This window comes from Cucurbita moschata, unplaced genomic scaffold, assembly GCF_002738365.1.
Source record: "Cucurbita moschata cultivar Rifu unplaced genomic scaffold, Cmos_1.0 Cmo_Scf00002, whole genome shotgun sequence".
NCBI classification, from domain to species: domain Eukaryota; kingdom Viridiplantae; phylum Streptophyta; class Magnoliopsida; order Cucurbitales; family Cucurbitaceae; genus Cucurbita; species Cucurbita moschata.
Genome location: NW_019268518.1, coordinates 273,675 through 286,882, shown reverse-complemented (window position 1 = coordinate 286,882; position 13,208 = coordinate 273,675). Strand labels below are relative to the sequence as shown.

Genomic DNA, 13,208 nt, shown 5'->3' with positions numbered 1-13,208 from the left:
AAGGCTCCAAAGAAAGTAGTCGAGCCTCGATTAAGGGAAGGTTGTTCTAGAAATCTACAGGCTTCAGGGGTGGCTCTATGATGTACTTAATTAGAGGGGAGACTCTATGATCATGGGTTTATAGGGGAGGAGGTCAAAACAAAGTCACAAGAGTTAACTCAAGGAGGTTAAAACAAAGTCACTGGAGTTAACTCAAACAAGACAATATAATACTATTATAGACAATACCATAGCTTTATTTCAATTCATAAATTCATGATTCTCTCATAAACTTTATTACCATTCATAAAATTTTTAAAACCAAATCTCTTCAAACCACCAAAGAATCATAAGGCTTTTCCCGAATATAGTTGCCAAGAGGATTGTAATTGCAAACAACAAACTGAGAATTAGCCTTACAGGGCACTCTAGCACATCCAAGTCGGACCGAGCTTCGCCACACCATCTGAGTGTAGTGCCCACATTCACCACCCACGCATTTATTCGACGCATGATCATACAACGGCTTCTCGTTCGCCCACAGCTTCACCGCATCCGCCCCGGTAAACTCAGGGTAGTACCCAGCGGCTATGTTTTCCCCGTACGGCCCGGTTGAGTGAATCATGGCGCAGTCACCCTTTCTTTTTTCCGCATAGGCTTGAGCGTACGCGGCCACGGTATTGCTCCATTGCATGGGGCCAACGCCGACCTGGGCTCGAGCGCGGTTGTGAAGCGCGAGATAGTCACCGGGAGGAGGAACATGAAAGTGGCCATGATTGGAAGGGTTTGGGTCCACATAATTCCGATGAGAGATGAGATGAAGATTGAAAATAAGGGAAGGATTTATGTAGAGATGGAAAACATAATATGGAATTTATGGGGAAAACGATGAATTATAAACTGATTTTGTCATGCATCAAGTTTGCAAGTTCAACCGAAATGAATTTGTTCGGGCTTTCCATGTGTAATTAAGAGATTTTTGTTTGGATTAGGTTCAAATAAATGAAAATTTTCTAGATTTAGCTAGTTTATAAATTTTTTTTAGGATTAATGGAACTTAATCTACCCAGATTATGGTTAATTTTAAAAGATACATTTTTACTTGTCATGTTAGTATATATTTATTGCTTTATTTAATTTAATTTAATTTAATTTATTCTTCCACTACTTTTTTTTAAATATATTGTAAAATTTAGTGGCTTAATTAAATATTTGAAAATAAATAAATAAGGTTAATATTCTACTTAAATTGTGAGTAAATAAATGAACTAATTTAACCCAAAAATTTTATGATCGAGTTAGATTGGGTTTATATAAGGAGAATTTCTTAGAAATATTTATGACTAATTGAGTTATGAATTTTTGTATTTTTTTTCTTTTTAAAAAAATAATCTTAAATTAAAACATAGATGAGTGGATGAAACAGAACCTCCGACCTAATTTAACATTTTAATTACTATTGAGTTATATTCACTTTACTATTATTATAAAATAATAATAATAATAATAATTAGTTAAAATAAAAAATTATTTATAAAAACCATTTTTAGCTAATCGAATTCCAACGTATATCGTAATTTCCAACCCAATAAAATTTCTCAAATAAAATAAAGTTTTCATTTCAAAAAATTAATTAGGATTAATTTTATGTCTTTGACTTCCATGGATTCTANNAAAAAAAAAAAAAAAAAAAAAATGTTGAAAGCGAGATGATTAAGAACCATTAAGTGAAAAAGTGCCGAATTTGAACTTCTCCCCTCTCAATTAAATTTCAAAACATGCTTCTTTTTTTTATGTGGACAAAAAAAATTGATGATTGTTTACCCATCACACAATTTTTACTAGGAGAGGAGAATTGAGCTGCATCCACCATCTCCTTTTGCTCAAGATATGGATCCACCATCTCCTTTTGCTCAAGAGTCTTCCATATCTATAGTGTTAAAGTTGTTAAATATATTTTGTGATTGTATTGAAACAAGTGGATGCTACAGGCCGAGATATAGCATGCAGTACGAACATTCGATTCAAAGGCATCTTTGTCTCCATGATTAAGCCTCTCAGGATGAAACACCTCGCACGTTCCATTTTGAAACAAAATGGTAAGCCCCTTTGATTGCAATTTCCCAATACTCAACAAATTCTTCTTCAGCTCTAGTACATAGGTATGATTCCATTAACTTGCAGCCGTACATTACTCTTTCCTGTTACAACCATGCTTGAGTTGTTGCCCAACTTCAAGCAATCTCTAAAACTTCCATCAAAATCTAAAAAAATATTTCTTCTTCCCACACATATGATTGCTACATCTCGAGTCAAGGAACCACATATCTTCTCTATTGGCCTTATTCATATTCACGCAAGCCGTCAACAGCATATCTTCTTGAGTCTCTGCATAGTTTGCCTCTTTCTCCTTGCTTTGAGATTCCCATTGAAAATGTCCTAGCTTGTGACAATTATAGCACCCACTGTGGCCCTGTTGAAGGTTTGTCTGCCTCGTCCCCTTCCTCTGCCTCTAAAACTTCCACGACCATGACCCCTTCCTCTAGATTGTTCACCATGAGTGATATTCAAAGCGTGGTCTTCTTCAACATGAGAACTCATGAGTTGTTCATGTACAAGCAGGCTGCTTTGTAACTCATTAATGGTTAAGATGGTTGTACCCTTGGACTCCTCAATGGAACACACAATATAATCAAACTTGGGGGTCATAGATCTCAGAATCTTTCCGACTACTTCAACATCTTCTTTGTTCTCACCATTTAGTTTCATCTTGTTGGCTATGCTAAGGGTCCGAGCAAAATACTCATTCACAGATTCTCCTACCTTCATGTGCAGCATTTCAAACTCCTTCCGAAGAGATTGCGAATTGTGCACGCTTTACCCGTGTCGAACCTTGATATTTCTACTTCATAGATTCCCATATACTTCATGTTGAGGGTTGTCTCCAAGATCGAACGATCTAATGCTTGAAATAGATAATTCTTTCCTTTCAAATCTTTCAATTTATGATCTTCAATGTGCTTCTTCTGGGTATCTGTTAAAACGATGTGTCCTATTGCTGCGGGAATCCTATTCTCCATCAAACCCTGTACTAAAAAAGTTTTCCATGACCATTACCCAATGATCATAGTACCCATCCAATTTCAGTACTAAAACAACCTTTCCCCACTTCTCTCCACTAACCTCTCATCCCTCCCCACAATTATCTCTCTTCATTCCGTCCTTATTGCCTCTCTTCATTTTGTCCTTACACCAGAAAGTAATAGGTACTGCAAAAAAAGAAATAGAAAAACAATAATGGTGAGATTTACATAGGAAAAAAAAATGAGAATGACCTTACCTAGTTGAGATTCACCAGAGATTTACGTGAAGATAGATCTGATTAATAAGGTATATATTAAATCAGATATATATTAAATCTTCATTTTCCTTTATCCTATTTTTTTAGAAATGACGGCCCATTATAGTTAGATCTTCACTGAATTATTACAATGGTTTAGCTTTGAGTTAGAAACTAAATGTCAATCATTTATACAAATGCTAGTAAATCACATCAGATTAATAATATTAGATTAAATGTATATCAGTAGCCAAATTAATAGATTAAAAATAGAATGACCAATAAAATTTGTGAACAAGAACAAAGAGATAAGGAAAGGTTTGGAAACAGAGATCAGCTGAAAATTTGGAATGACACTGAGATAAGGAAAGGTTTGGAAACAGAGATCCGCTGGAAATTTGGAATGCATGAGAATTGAATTAAAAGGTAACCGATACAACAACAAAAAAAAAAAAAATTAAAAACTACTAACTAAATATAGAGAAAAAGGTAAATATAGGGTAAATCTAGAGAAATCCAGAGAGTAGTAAAGCCAGAATAACTTGAAACAATTGTATCTACTTTTTTTTATACAACAATAACCAAGGAAAATAAGATTTTTAATAAAAATATGATTATATATATATAACATTTCAAGACTTTTAACAATGGATCAATGTAAATTAGAGAAATAATTTTCTAGAGTTCAAACTTGAAACTGATATCATGGGCTCACGTAGGTTGACTAGGATTTCAAAGGACTGAATCGAACTTTCATTAAAGATATATTCGTGACAATGACTTAAGCTAGCTAGGTAAGTAGCCTTACAATCGACATGGTTATATTTGATGTTCACACGTGCCTGTGGTTCTGCACGTGTCATATATACTGATATGTGTGAATTATCTGTGAATCGGTATGCTTATATTATGTTTATGTTATATTATAATATGTGAATTGTATGATAATAATTGTGGTACGATGTGTTCAAGGATATGTTTGAGATAGGATACGAGAAGGATGCATAAAACAAAATGTAATGATAGTAGTAAGATTTATTCATGAAACGTTAAGGTTAGGTTACGTATCAGAGTGCTATGGATAGAAGAGATTGTTGAAAGAATATGGTTAGGATATGGGTAGAAAGGGATAGGTTTGTGATAGATTGATAGAACGATAGCGTTAGAATACGTTCCTGAGATGATATGACTAAGGTACGTTCATGTAACGATATGTCTGTGATAGGTATAAGAACGTTAAGGCTATGATAAGTTAGGGAACAATATGACCACGAAGTGTTTACGATACTCCATGTTTATGATACGATATATTGTGATGTGATATGTCATGTTTAGATTGTTTTGTGTGACCATTGAGGTAATTGTTGTATGAATTCCACGTTATGAAATGACATGTTAAAAGCATGGAGAATTATGTTATGTTTTCTAAATTGTATGTATACAACATGTTATGAATGACATGATATCACGACAAATGAAATGAAATGTAACTCCGTTAGGAATATGTATGATACGTAGACTAAAAAGGAGAAATGACATGTTAAGCATGAAAGATGATAGCGGGGTTATATTCATTAATGATAAAAGTAGAAATATTGGGGACCTCATGCATTATGTGTGCTCATGCATTTGGAGGATACCCCTATTCCAAAACAAGGGTACGGACGCGTACATCCAAGGGCAGGACAACGATCGTTATGTTTTGCATAGCGCTGCTGTGACGGTTACTAGTGCTAACGGGTGTCCGGCCTAAGGAGCTCCCAAAGTATGCTCGCCCGACAAGGAAAGTGGACCAGCAGTGTGCGAACTGGCTGGTGAGCCCGTACTCGCACGTATGGGCTATGTGTAGAGTATATGGTACACGTCCAAATTTACCGGTTAGAACAGCACCGTAGGAAGACAGATTGAAAGATAGGTCTCATCATCTCATTTGCATGTGATTATTGCATTTAACCCCAATAGTGGGGTAACTTACTGAGTATTGCTACTACTTTTTCAGGTTAAGGCAAGGCATTCCTGTATGGCTGATGACGGCATCGCAACAAGAGACCATGGCACATGCATAGGATAGTGGTATTTATTTTCTTAGACTTAGGCTAGAATAAGATGCTTTAAACTTAAACGCTTATTTATTTTATTTCAGGTCTTTTGTTGTATCGTTTTAAAGATGTTTTCGAAACACGTAAGTCCATGGTTGTGTTTTAAGATAAAGGTTATGTTTTATGGAATTTAAATGAAGTCTTCCGTATTCAATATTTATGGTACGTATATAGTAGCGACCTTAAATTGAGCAGAAAATTTCGGGTCGTTACAGTGGTCTTCATAAGAAATCCTCCTTGAAAGTGCAAGAATTAAATGGGATAGGTTAGATATGACAAACTCGGGTAACTCTTAGATGGTAACTATGGTTTTTCTTGAGCTTTGTAATGGCAACTTTGTGTGGGGAAGTGGGATTTAGAAATTTTCTGTAATAGCCCAACAAATAAATAAACAAATAAACAAATAAAAATAGTTAAAATAATAATAATTAATAAATAAATAAATGAAGAAGAAGAAAAAAAAACAATATTTCCCACTTCTTTCCACCACCCTCTCATCCCTTCCCATAGTTATCTCTCCTCAACCCCTCCTTACGCCAGAAAGTAACAGTAATTGCAAAAAGAAATAGAAAATCAATAATAGATCTGATCAAAATATATATATATATATATATTAAATCTTCCTTTTCTTTTATCCTATTTTTTTTAGAAATCACAACCAATTATAGTTAGATCTTCATTGAATTATTACACCGATCTAGCTTTGAGTTAGAAACTAAATGTCAATTATTTATACGATTCTAGTAAATTAGGTCAGATTAGTAATATTAGATTAAATTTTTATCAGGCAGCCAGCCAAATGAATAGATTAAAGATAGAATGACCAATAAAACTTATGAATAGGAAACAATGCGATAAAGAAATAGGAAACAATGCGGGAAAGATTTGGAAAGAGATACATTGTAAATTTGGAATACATGATAACAGAATTAAAAGGCAAAGATTTGGAAATAGAGATCCAAACAACAGATAAAAAAGAGATTACGGAATTAAAAACCAGAAACTAAATATGGAGGGAAAGGTAAATACAGACGCGTAAATACGAATAGTAAAGCTCAGAATAACTTACCAGTATCTACTTTTTATACAACAATAACAATGAAAAATGAGATTTTTAATAAATATATAATTATAGATATATAACATTTCAAGACTTCTAACAATGGACCAATGTAAATTAGAGAAATAATATTGTCGAATTCAAACCCGAAACTAATGTCATGGGCTCATATAGGTTGACCCGGATTTGAAAGGATGGAATTGAACTCTCATTAAAGATATATTCGTGACAACGACTTAAGCTAGCCAGGTAAGTAACCTTACTATCGGCATGGTTATATTTGATGTTGACACGTGTCTTGTGGTTCTGCACGTGTCATAAATATTTATATGGGTGAATTGTCTGTGGATCGATATGCTTCCTATATGTTATGTTATGTTATAATATGTGGATTGTACGATAATAATTATGGTACGATGTGCTCAAGGAGATGTTTGAGATAGGATACGAGAAGGATGCACAAAACGAAATGTAATGATAGGAGTAAGATACGTTCATGAAACGTTAAGGTTAGGTTACATATCGGAGTGCTATGGATAGGAGAGATTGATGAAAGAATACAGTTAGGTTATGGGTAGAAAGGGATAGGTTTGTGATAGATTGATAGAACGATGGCGTTAGGATACGTTCTGGTGATGATATGACTAAGGTACGTTACGTAATGATATGTCTGTGATAGGTATAAGAACGTTGAGGCTATGGTAAGTTAGAGAACGATATGACTATGAAGTGTTTACGTTATGACTTGTTTATGATATGATGCATTGTATGCTAGGTTATTGTACTTAAGTAGGTAGTTAGGTGAACGTGAATGTATGCTTTTAGTCTGATGTGATGTGTAATGCATGTAACGATGTGTGGTCTTTGAACGATTATGGCTTGTTTGTATGAATATTTGAATGTAACTGCATGAATTGTATGACATGAAATACGGTAAATTGCATGAAACATAACCCCGCTAGGAATATGTATGATATGTAAAGAAATGAGAATGAGAATGACATGTAAGCATGAAAACGTGATAAGGGTTATGTTCATTAATGATAACTGTACGACTAGTGAGACCTCATGCATATTGTGTGCTCATGCATTTGGGGGGATACCCCTATCCCATCACGAGGGTACGGACGCGTACATCCAATGGCAGGACAACGATCGTTATGCTTTGCATAGCGCAGCCCTGACGGTTCTAGTTTTAACGAGTCCCGGCATAAGGGGCTCTTAGGGTATGCCCACCGGCTAAGGACAGTGGCCCAGCGGTGTGCGAACTAGCTGGTGAGCCCATACTTGCACGTATGGGCTGTGTGTAGAGTATATGGTACACGTCCACGATTACCCGTTGGGACAGCATCGTAGGGAAAACGAAACGAAAGATAGGTCCCATCATTTCATTGCATGTGATTGTTGCATTTAACTCCAATAGTGGAGTCACTTACTGAGTATTTCTTTAAATACTCAAGCCATGTGCTACTACATTTTTCAGGTTAAGGCAAGGCATTCCTGTACGGCTGACGACGGCATCGCAACTCGAGATCATGGCACATGCATAGGATAGTGGTATTTATTTTCTTAGACTTAGGATAGAATAAGATGTTTTAAACTTAAACGCTTATTTATTTTATTTCGGGTCTTTTGTTGTGTTGTTTTAAAGATGTTTTCGATACACGTAAGTCCATGGCTGTGTTTTAAGCTAAAGGTTATGTTTTATGGAATTTAAATGAAGTCTTCCGCATTCAATGTTTATAGTACGTATACAGTCAGTAGAAAATTTTGGGTCGTTACATTTTCAACACTTGTTTCTTTCACAAAGTTGTGGGTAGTCTTATGTAGAAGATGTAGGAATAAGTTTGAAGGGAAATAATCCAATATAACTCTTGAAGTTGGAAGAAATTCAAGAGGAAGAGACCCAAAATCTAAACTCTTATGACTTGTGATTGGAGGCTGGCCAACTCTTGTTTCTTGCTCCAAATGATTCCCCAAACTGCATAATTTGTAGAGGGAGCTTGAGCTAACTTTGAAACATTGAGAACCACTCTGAATTTGAGTTCTTTTCGAAAATGCTTACACATTTATGGGTTGTCTACTTAATCTTCAAATGTTAGCTGTTGAATGTGATGAGTTGTAAATCTTTTAGAGATCATATCTAAATTTGGGAGAGAGCCTATAGTTGGATTTTTAGATTCATTAGATTTTGTATAGGGTGTTGATTCTAAAGTAGGGAGGACTTTCTTATCTTTTGAATTTAATACAAAGTTCAAGGCTAATTTAGTAATTTTCTATTTTTTTATAATTATTTTATTCAAAAAGATATAAACTTTTTCTAAAAATATAAACTATTAAAATATTTTATTAAAAAAAAATTATTTTATTTTTTTCCACTTTTTTAAATATAAACTATTCACTCTATGGATCATTTTTATTTACCTATAAGGAATAAAAAACAGAGGAGGTTCCTTTCTAAGCCTTTTCCAAAGACCTTGAGGCTTTCAAATTCTTTAGGGCATTGGAAACAAACATCTTTTGTAGACATTTTGAACAATCCTTGAGTCTCATAATCCTTCTTTTGGATCCTTTAAAACCATAATGACAAATTGAATAACAGCAAAGTCACATGACTATTTTATTTAGGAAATGGGAGGAATTAAGGCATTAGAACAAGTGGATTAGTACAAGGAAAAGAAGGGCATCACATCAAAACTCAATTTTCTTCACAAGGGAAGAAACAATGGCAAGCAAAGTTGGTGGGAAATTCCGGAGTTTCAACACATTGAGATGTTGAATTTGGGTAAACCTCTAGGCACTTTTGGTGACATCTAGTGGCGTCGCATGCATATTCGAACATCTTCACATCACATTGTTTTGCATGGGTTGCTAGAGGCACCATCCAACCTGCTGCGTAAAATTTCAAAGTTATACATACTTTAATACCCATCTAGGCTTACAACACAAAACATAAAGGCATCTAAACAACCATACGTACCTGAGAGAACTAGGACAAGAACAAAGAGGGAGCAAGAGAAGTTTGCCATCTCCTAAAATATCAGTGTTGTAATATACTAAATTTTATGTGTTTGAATGTATACTTAGTTTGCTCATTTGCCATTGTAGAGCCTGTATTTATATACACATTTTGTTTGACAAATATGGTGACTCAATAACTTTTTATATCTTGATTTGAAAGCAGGCCAACTATGGTAGCTTCAAACTCCTATGGAATTAACTAATCTTTTCATGGAATGACCTTAACTACCTCGACCAGAGTAGTATGTATCGTTGTATAAATTACAACTATTAAAGATTCTGACATCCGAGTAAAGGAGTAAATGAATGAATCAAGACTACGTCCAGATGAAACTAATCTTGAGGATAGGATGTTAAGAAAAGCTTAAAAAGATTTAAAGTTACTGTCCATTCCAATGGTAAGTGTGTTTTGCTGGTAACAATTCTATGTTGGGTGATCTTTTCAAAATTTTCTTAGAATGCATGTAAGTTAGGATAAAACATGTTAGAATAGCTCGTGTTGGTCTATGGGAATAATCTTCACACTTACAACCGAGGAATAAGCTATGTACCTGTAGTTGAACTCTTGTACCCTGTAAAACAAGTTGTGTTCATGTATGTTATCACTACAATCAAGTCGATTATCGATTCTTCACGAATTGTTTGTAACTATAGTTAGATTAAAAGTTTGTTTTACCCTTGTAAATATATTTTTCACTATAAGAACTAGTGAATTTCTAATTAACAATTTTTTTACCATTAACTATAAACTAAGTCATACCAATGAGAGGGCGTGTTCTCATTGTTCAAGTTTACAAAATGGTAGACATATTGAATCAGTTGTGAAAGTCATTCTCACCCATGCAAATCAAATACAAGTTTCCCGTAAGGAAGAGTTCATAACTCACTCAAGATTAAAATCGCATCACATATGATCATTTGGAATAACCAACTCCATTATAAGCGTGTCTAGGTCTGATACCACATCTTGGCTAACACACCGTTCGGTGTCTAAGTCTGATACCATTCGTAATAGCCCAAGCCCACAACTAGAAGTTATTGTCCACTTGGCCCGTTATGTATCGTAGTCAACCTCACAGTTTTAAAATGTGTCTAATAGAGAGAAGTTTTCACACGCTTATAAGGAATGCTTAGTTCCCCTCTCCAACTAATATGACTATATTGCAACGTATGTTGGGGTCATTAAATGCAAAATTTGGAATAACCAACTCCATTATATGACTTCTTTCAAATTACACCACAACTCAAAAGAATTATGTCAAATCAACACATAATGAAGGACAAAAAAGAAATTTAATACAAATTTAATGGCAAAATAGGTAGGTAAGGATGGTCCCATTAGAGCCCCTCATATTATGTTACATAGATATAGTAGTTGAAGAACCATCGACTTGTTTTCCACCTAAATATATATTACCATAGGGTCAAATCTCCATTATTAAGAATATATATATATATTTATATATTTACTATATGGATAACTAAGTGAATTCGTTGAACCAAAAAAAAAAAAAAGTTATTTAATAATTTAAAATATCTATCGAAGTAAATATAATAACTTTTTTAAATAATAAATATGTTGCATATATTTGTATTTCACGACTGAGTCACTTACTGAATATTTCTTAAAGTAATGTGCTATTTTTACGTTTCACGTAAAAGCAAGACATCCTTATATAAGTGACAATGGCGACGCATGAAGACCATAGAGCCGGTGTTAGGGTAGTTGGTTTTCACCTTATTTTATACACAATTTTCACTTGCAACCATAATGACAAATTGAATAGCACCAAAGTCACCTGACCATTTTATTTAGGAAATGTGGGGAATTAGGGCATTAGAATACGGATTAGTACAAGGAAAAGAAGGGCATCACATCAAAACTCAATTTTCTTCACAAGGGAAGAAACAATGGCAAGCAAAGTTGGTGGGAAATTCCGGAGTTTCAACACATTGAGATGTTGAATTTGGGTAAACCTCTAGGCACTTTTGGTGACATCCAGTGGCATCGCATGCATATTCGAACATCTTCACATCACATTGTTTTGCGTGGGTTGCTAGAGGCACCATCCAACCTGCTGCGTAAAATTTCAAAGTTATACATACTTTAATGCCCATCTAGGCTTACAACACAAAACATAAAGGCATCTAAACAACCATACGTATCTGAGAGAACCAGGACAAGAACAAAGAGGGAGCAAGAGAAGTTTGCCATCTCCTAAAATATCAGTGTTGTAATATACTAAATTTATGTGTTTGAATGTAGAGTTGGTTTGCTCATTTGCCATTGTAGAGCCTGTATTTATATACATATTTTATTTGACAACTATGGTGACTCAATAAATTTTATATCTTCATTGGAAAGCAGCCAATTATGGTACGTAACTTCAAACCCCAATGGAATATAACTAATCTTTTCATGAAATGACCTTAATTACCTCGACTAGAGTAGTATGTATTGTTATATAAATTACAACTATTAAAGATTCTGACATCCGAGTAAAGGAGTAAATGAATGAATCGAGACTATGTCCAGATGAAAATAATCTTAAAGATAGGATGTTAAGAAAAGTTTTAAAAAAATTGAAAGTTACTATCCATTCCAATGTATAGTGTGTTTTGTTTGTAAAAATTCTATCTCTTCAAAATTTTCTTAAAATGCATGTAAGTTAGTACAAAATATGTTGGAATGATTCGTGTTGATCCATGGGAAAAATCTTCACTCTTACAACCAAAGAATAAGTAACTTGACTATATGGCAGGAAATATTGGGATCGTTAAGTGCCAAATCCGAAAGAGTCATCCTCATTGTATAAATTCTCTCACACTCCTCTCTTTTCTTTTTGTTATTCTCAAGAACGCCCCTGGATTGTATCTATCTCAAATCTCCACTATTCTTTCTCATTTCAATTTCATCTTATCTTATTGACCCAATATCTTTTCTTATTGTTATAGCCTTCTACAATAGATTTGTGGGTATTGGCCCGGAAGTGCAAAAGTACCGAAAGCAACAAACGCCAACCATTATTGAAAGCCATGAGAAATTTAGTAGGCTCCTTCCCTTTTCATGGCTACTAGTCTTTTGTTGCTGATATTAAAGTTTTGTATCATAAACTCATTTGGTCGAATCTTGCTCCAGGTTTCCTTCATTCATCACTTCGTTTTTATTAGAAATTTTCTTCTTTACGATCTCTCTTAGGGTTTCGTTGGATGTTGCTCAACTAGGTTTATTGTAACAACCCTAATATTTTACCTATTTAATCTGAGGTCATTACTATACCTTGAAATGCTACATAAAATGGGCTCTATTCATAAATGCGACTTACTCTCGCCTTTTATTACCTCGTGATAGAGAAAACGATTACAAGGAAAAAGAAAAGAACATTATTGAAATAAATGAAAAGTAACAAAACCAAAATGAATGTTTTATTCTACCCTATGGTTTATTATGCAAATATATTTCAACCTATACTAACCTATACTAATGATGCAAACCGAATTCAGACTAGACTACGAAATGGAATAAACAAACAACTACCCCTATGCATGTGCCACGATCCCGAGGTGTGCGATGCCACCGTCGTTGTCACATGGGTGCCTTGCCCTTATCTGCAAAAGTAAAGTAGCACGAGGCTTGAGTATTTCTAGAATACTCAGTAAGTGACCCCCTATCAGGGTTATGCGACAATCACATGCAATGCAATGATGG

The 13,208-nt window shown here is 34.5% G+C and overlaps 2 protein-coding genes across 2 annotated transcripts; both read right to left on the bottom strand.

Moving 5' to 3' along the window:
- Window positions 1–310: 310 nt before the first annotated feature.
- Window positions 311–673, bottom strand: LOC111460061 (basic form of pathogenesis-related protein 1-like). Its single transcript, XM_023103147.1, has one exon. It carries the CDS (start codon window positions 671–673, stop codon window positions 311–313), a length of 363 nt encoding a protein of 120 aa, XP_022958915.1.
- Window positions 674–2,418: 1,745 nt separating this feature from the next.
- On the bottom strand, window positions 2,419–2,808 carry LOC111460051. Its single transcript, XM_023103135.1, has one exon. The coding sequence runs from the start codon at window positions 2,806–2,808 to the stop codon at window positions 2,419–2,421; it is 390 nt and encodes a 129-aa protein (XP_022958903.1).
- Window positions 2,809–13,208: the final 10,400 nt, after the last annotated feature.

Coding starts and splice junctions, on each gene's coding strand:
- LOC111460061 (XM_023103147.1), bottom strand. CDS start 673: ATGCAATGGAGCAATACCGTGGCCGCGTACGCTCAAGCCTATGCGGAA.
- LOC111460051 (XM_023103135.1), bottom strand. CDS start 2,808: ATGAAGGTAGGAGAATCTGTGAATGAGTATTTTGCTCGGACCCTTAGC.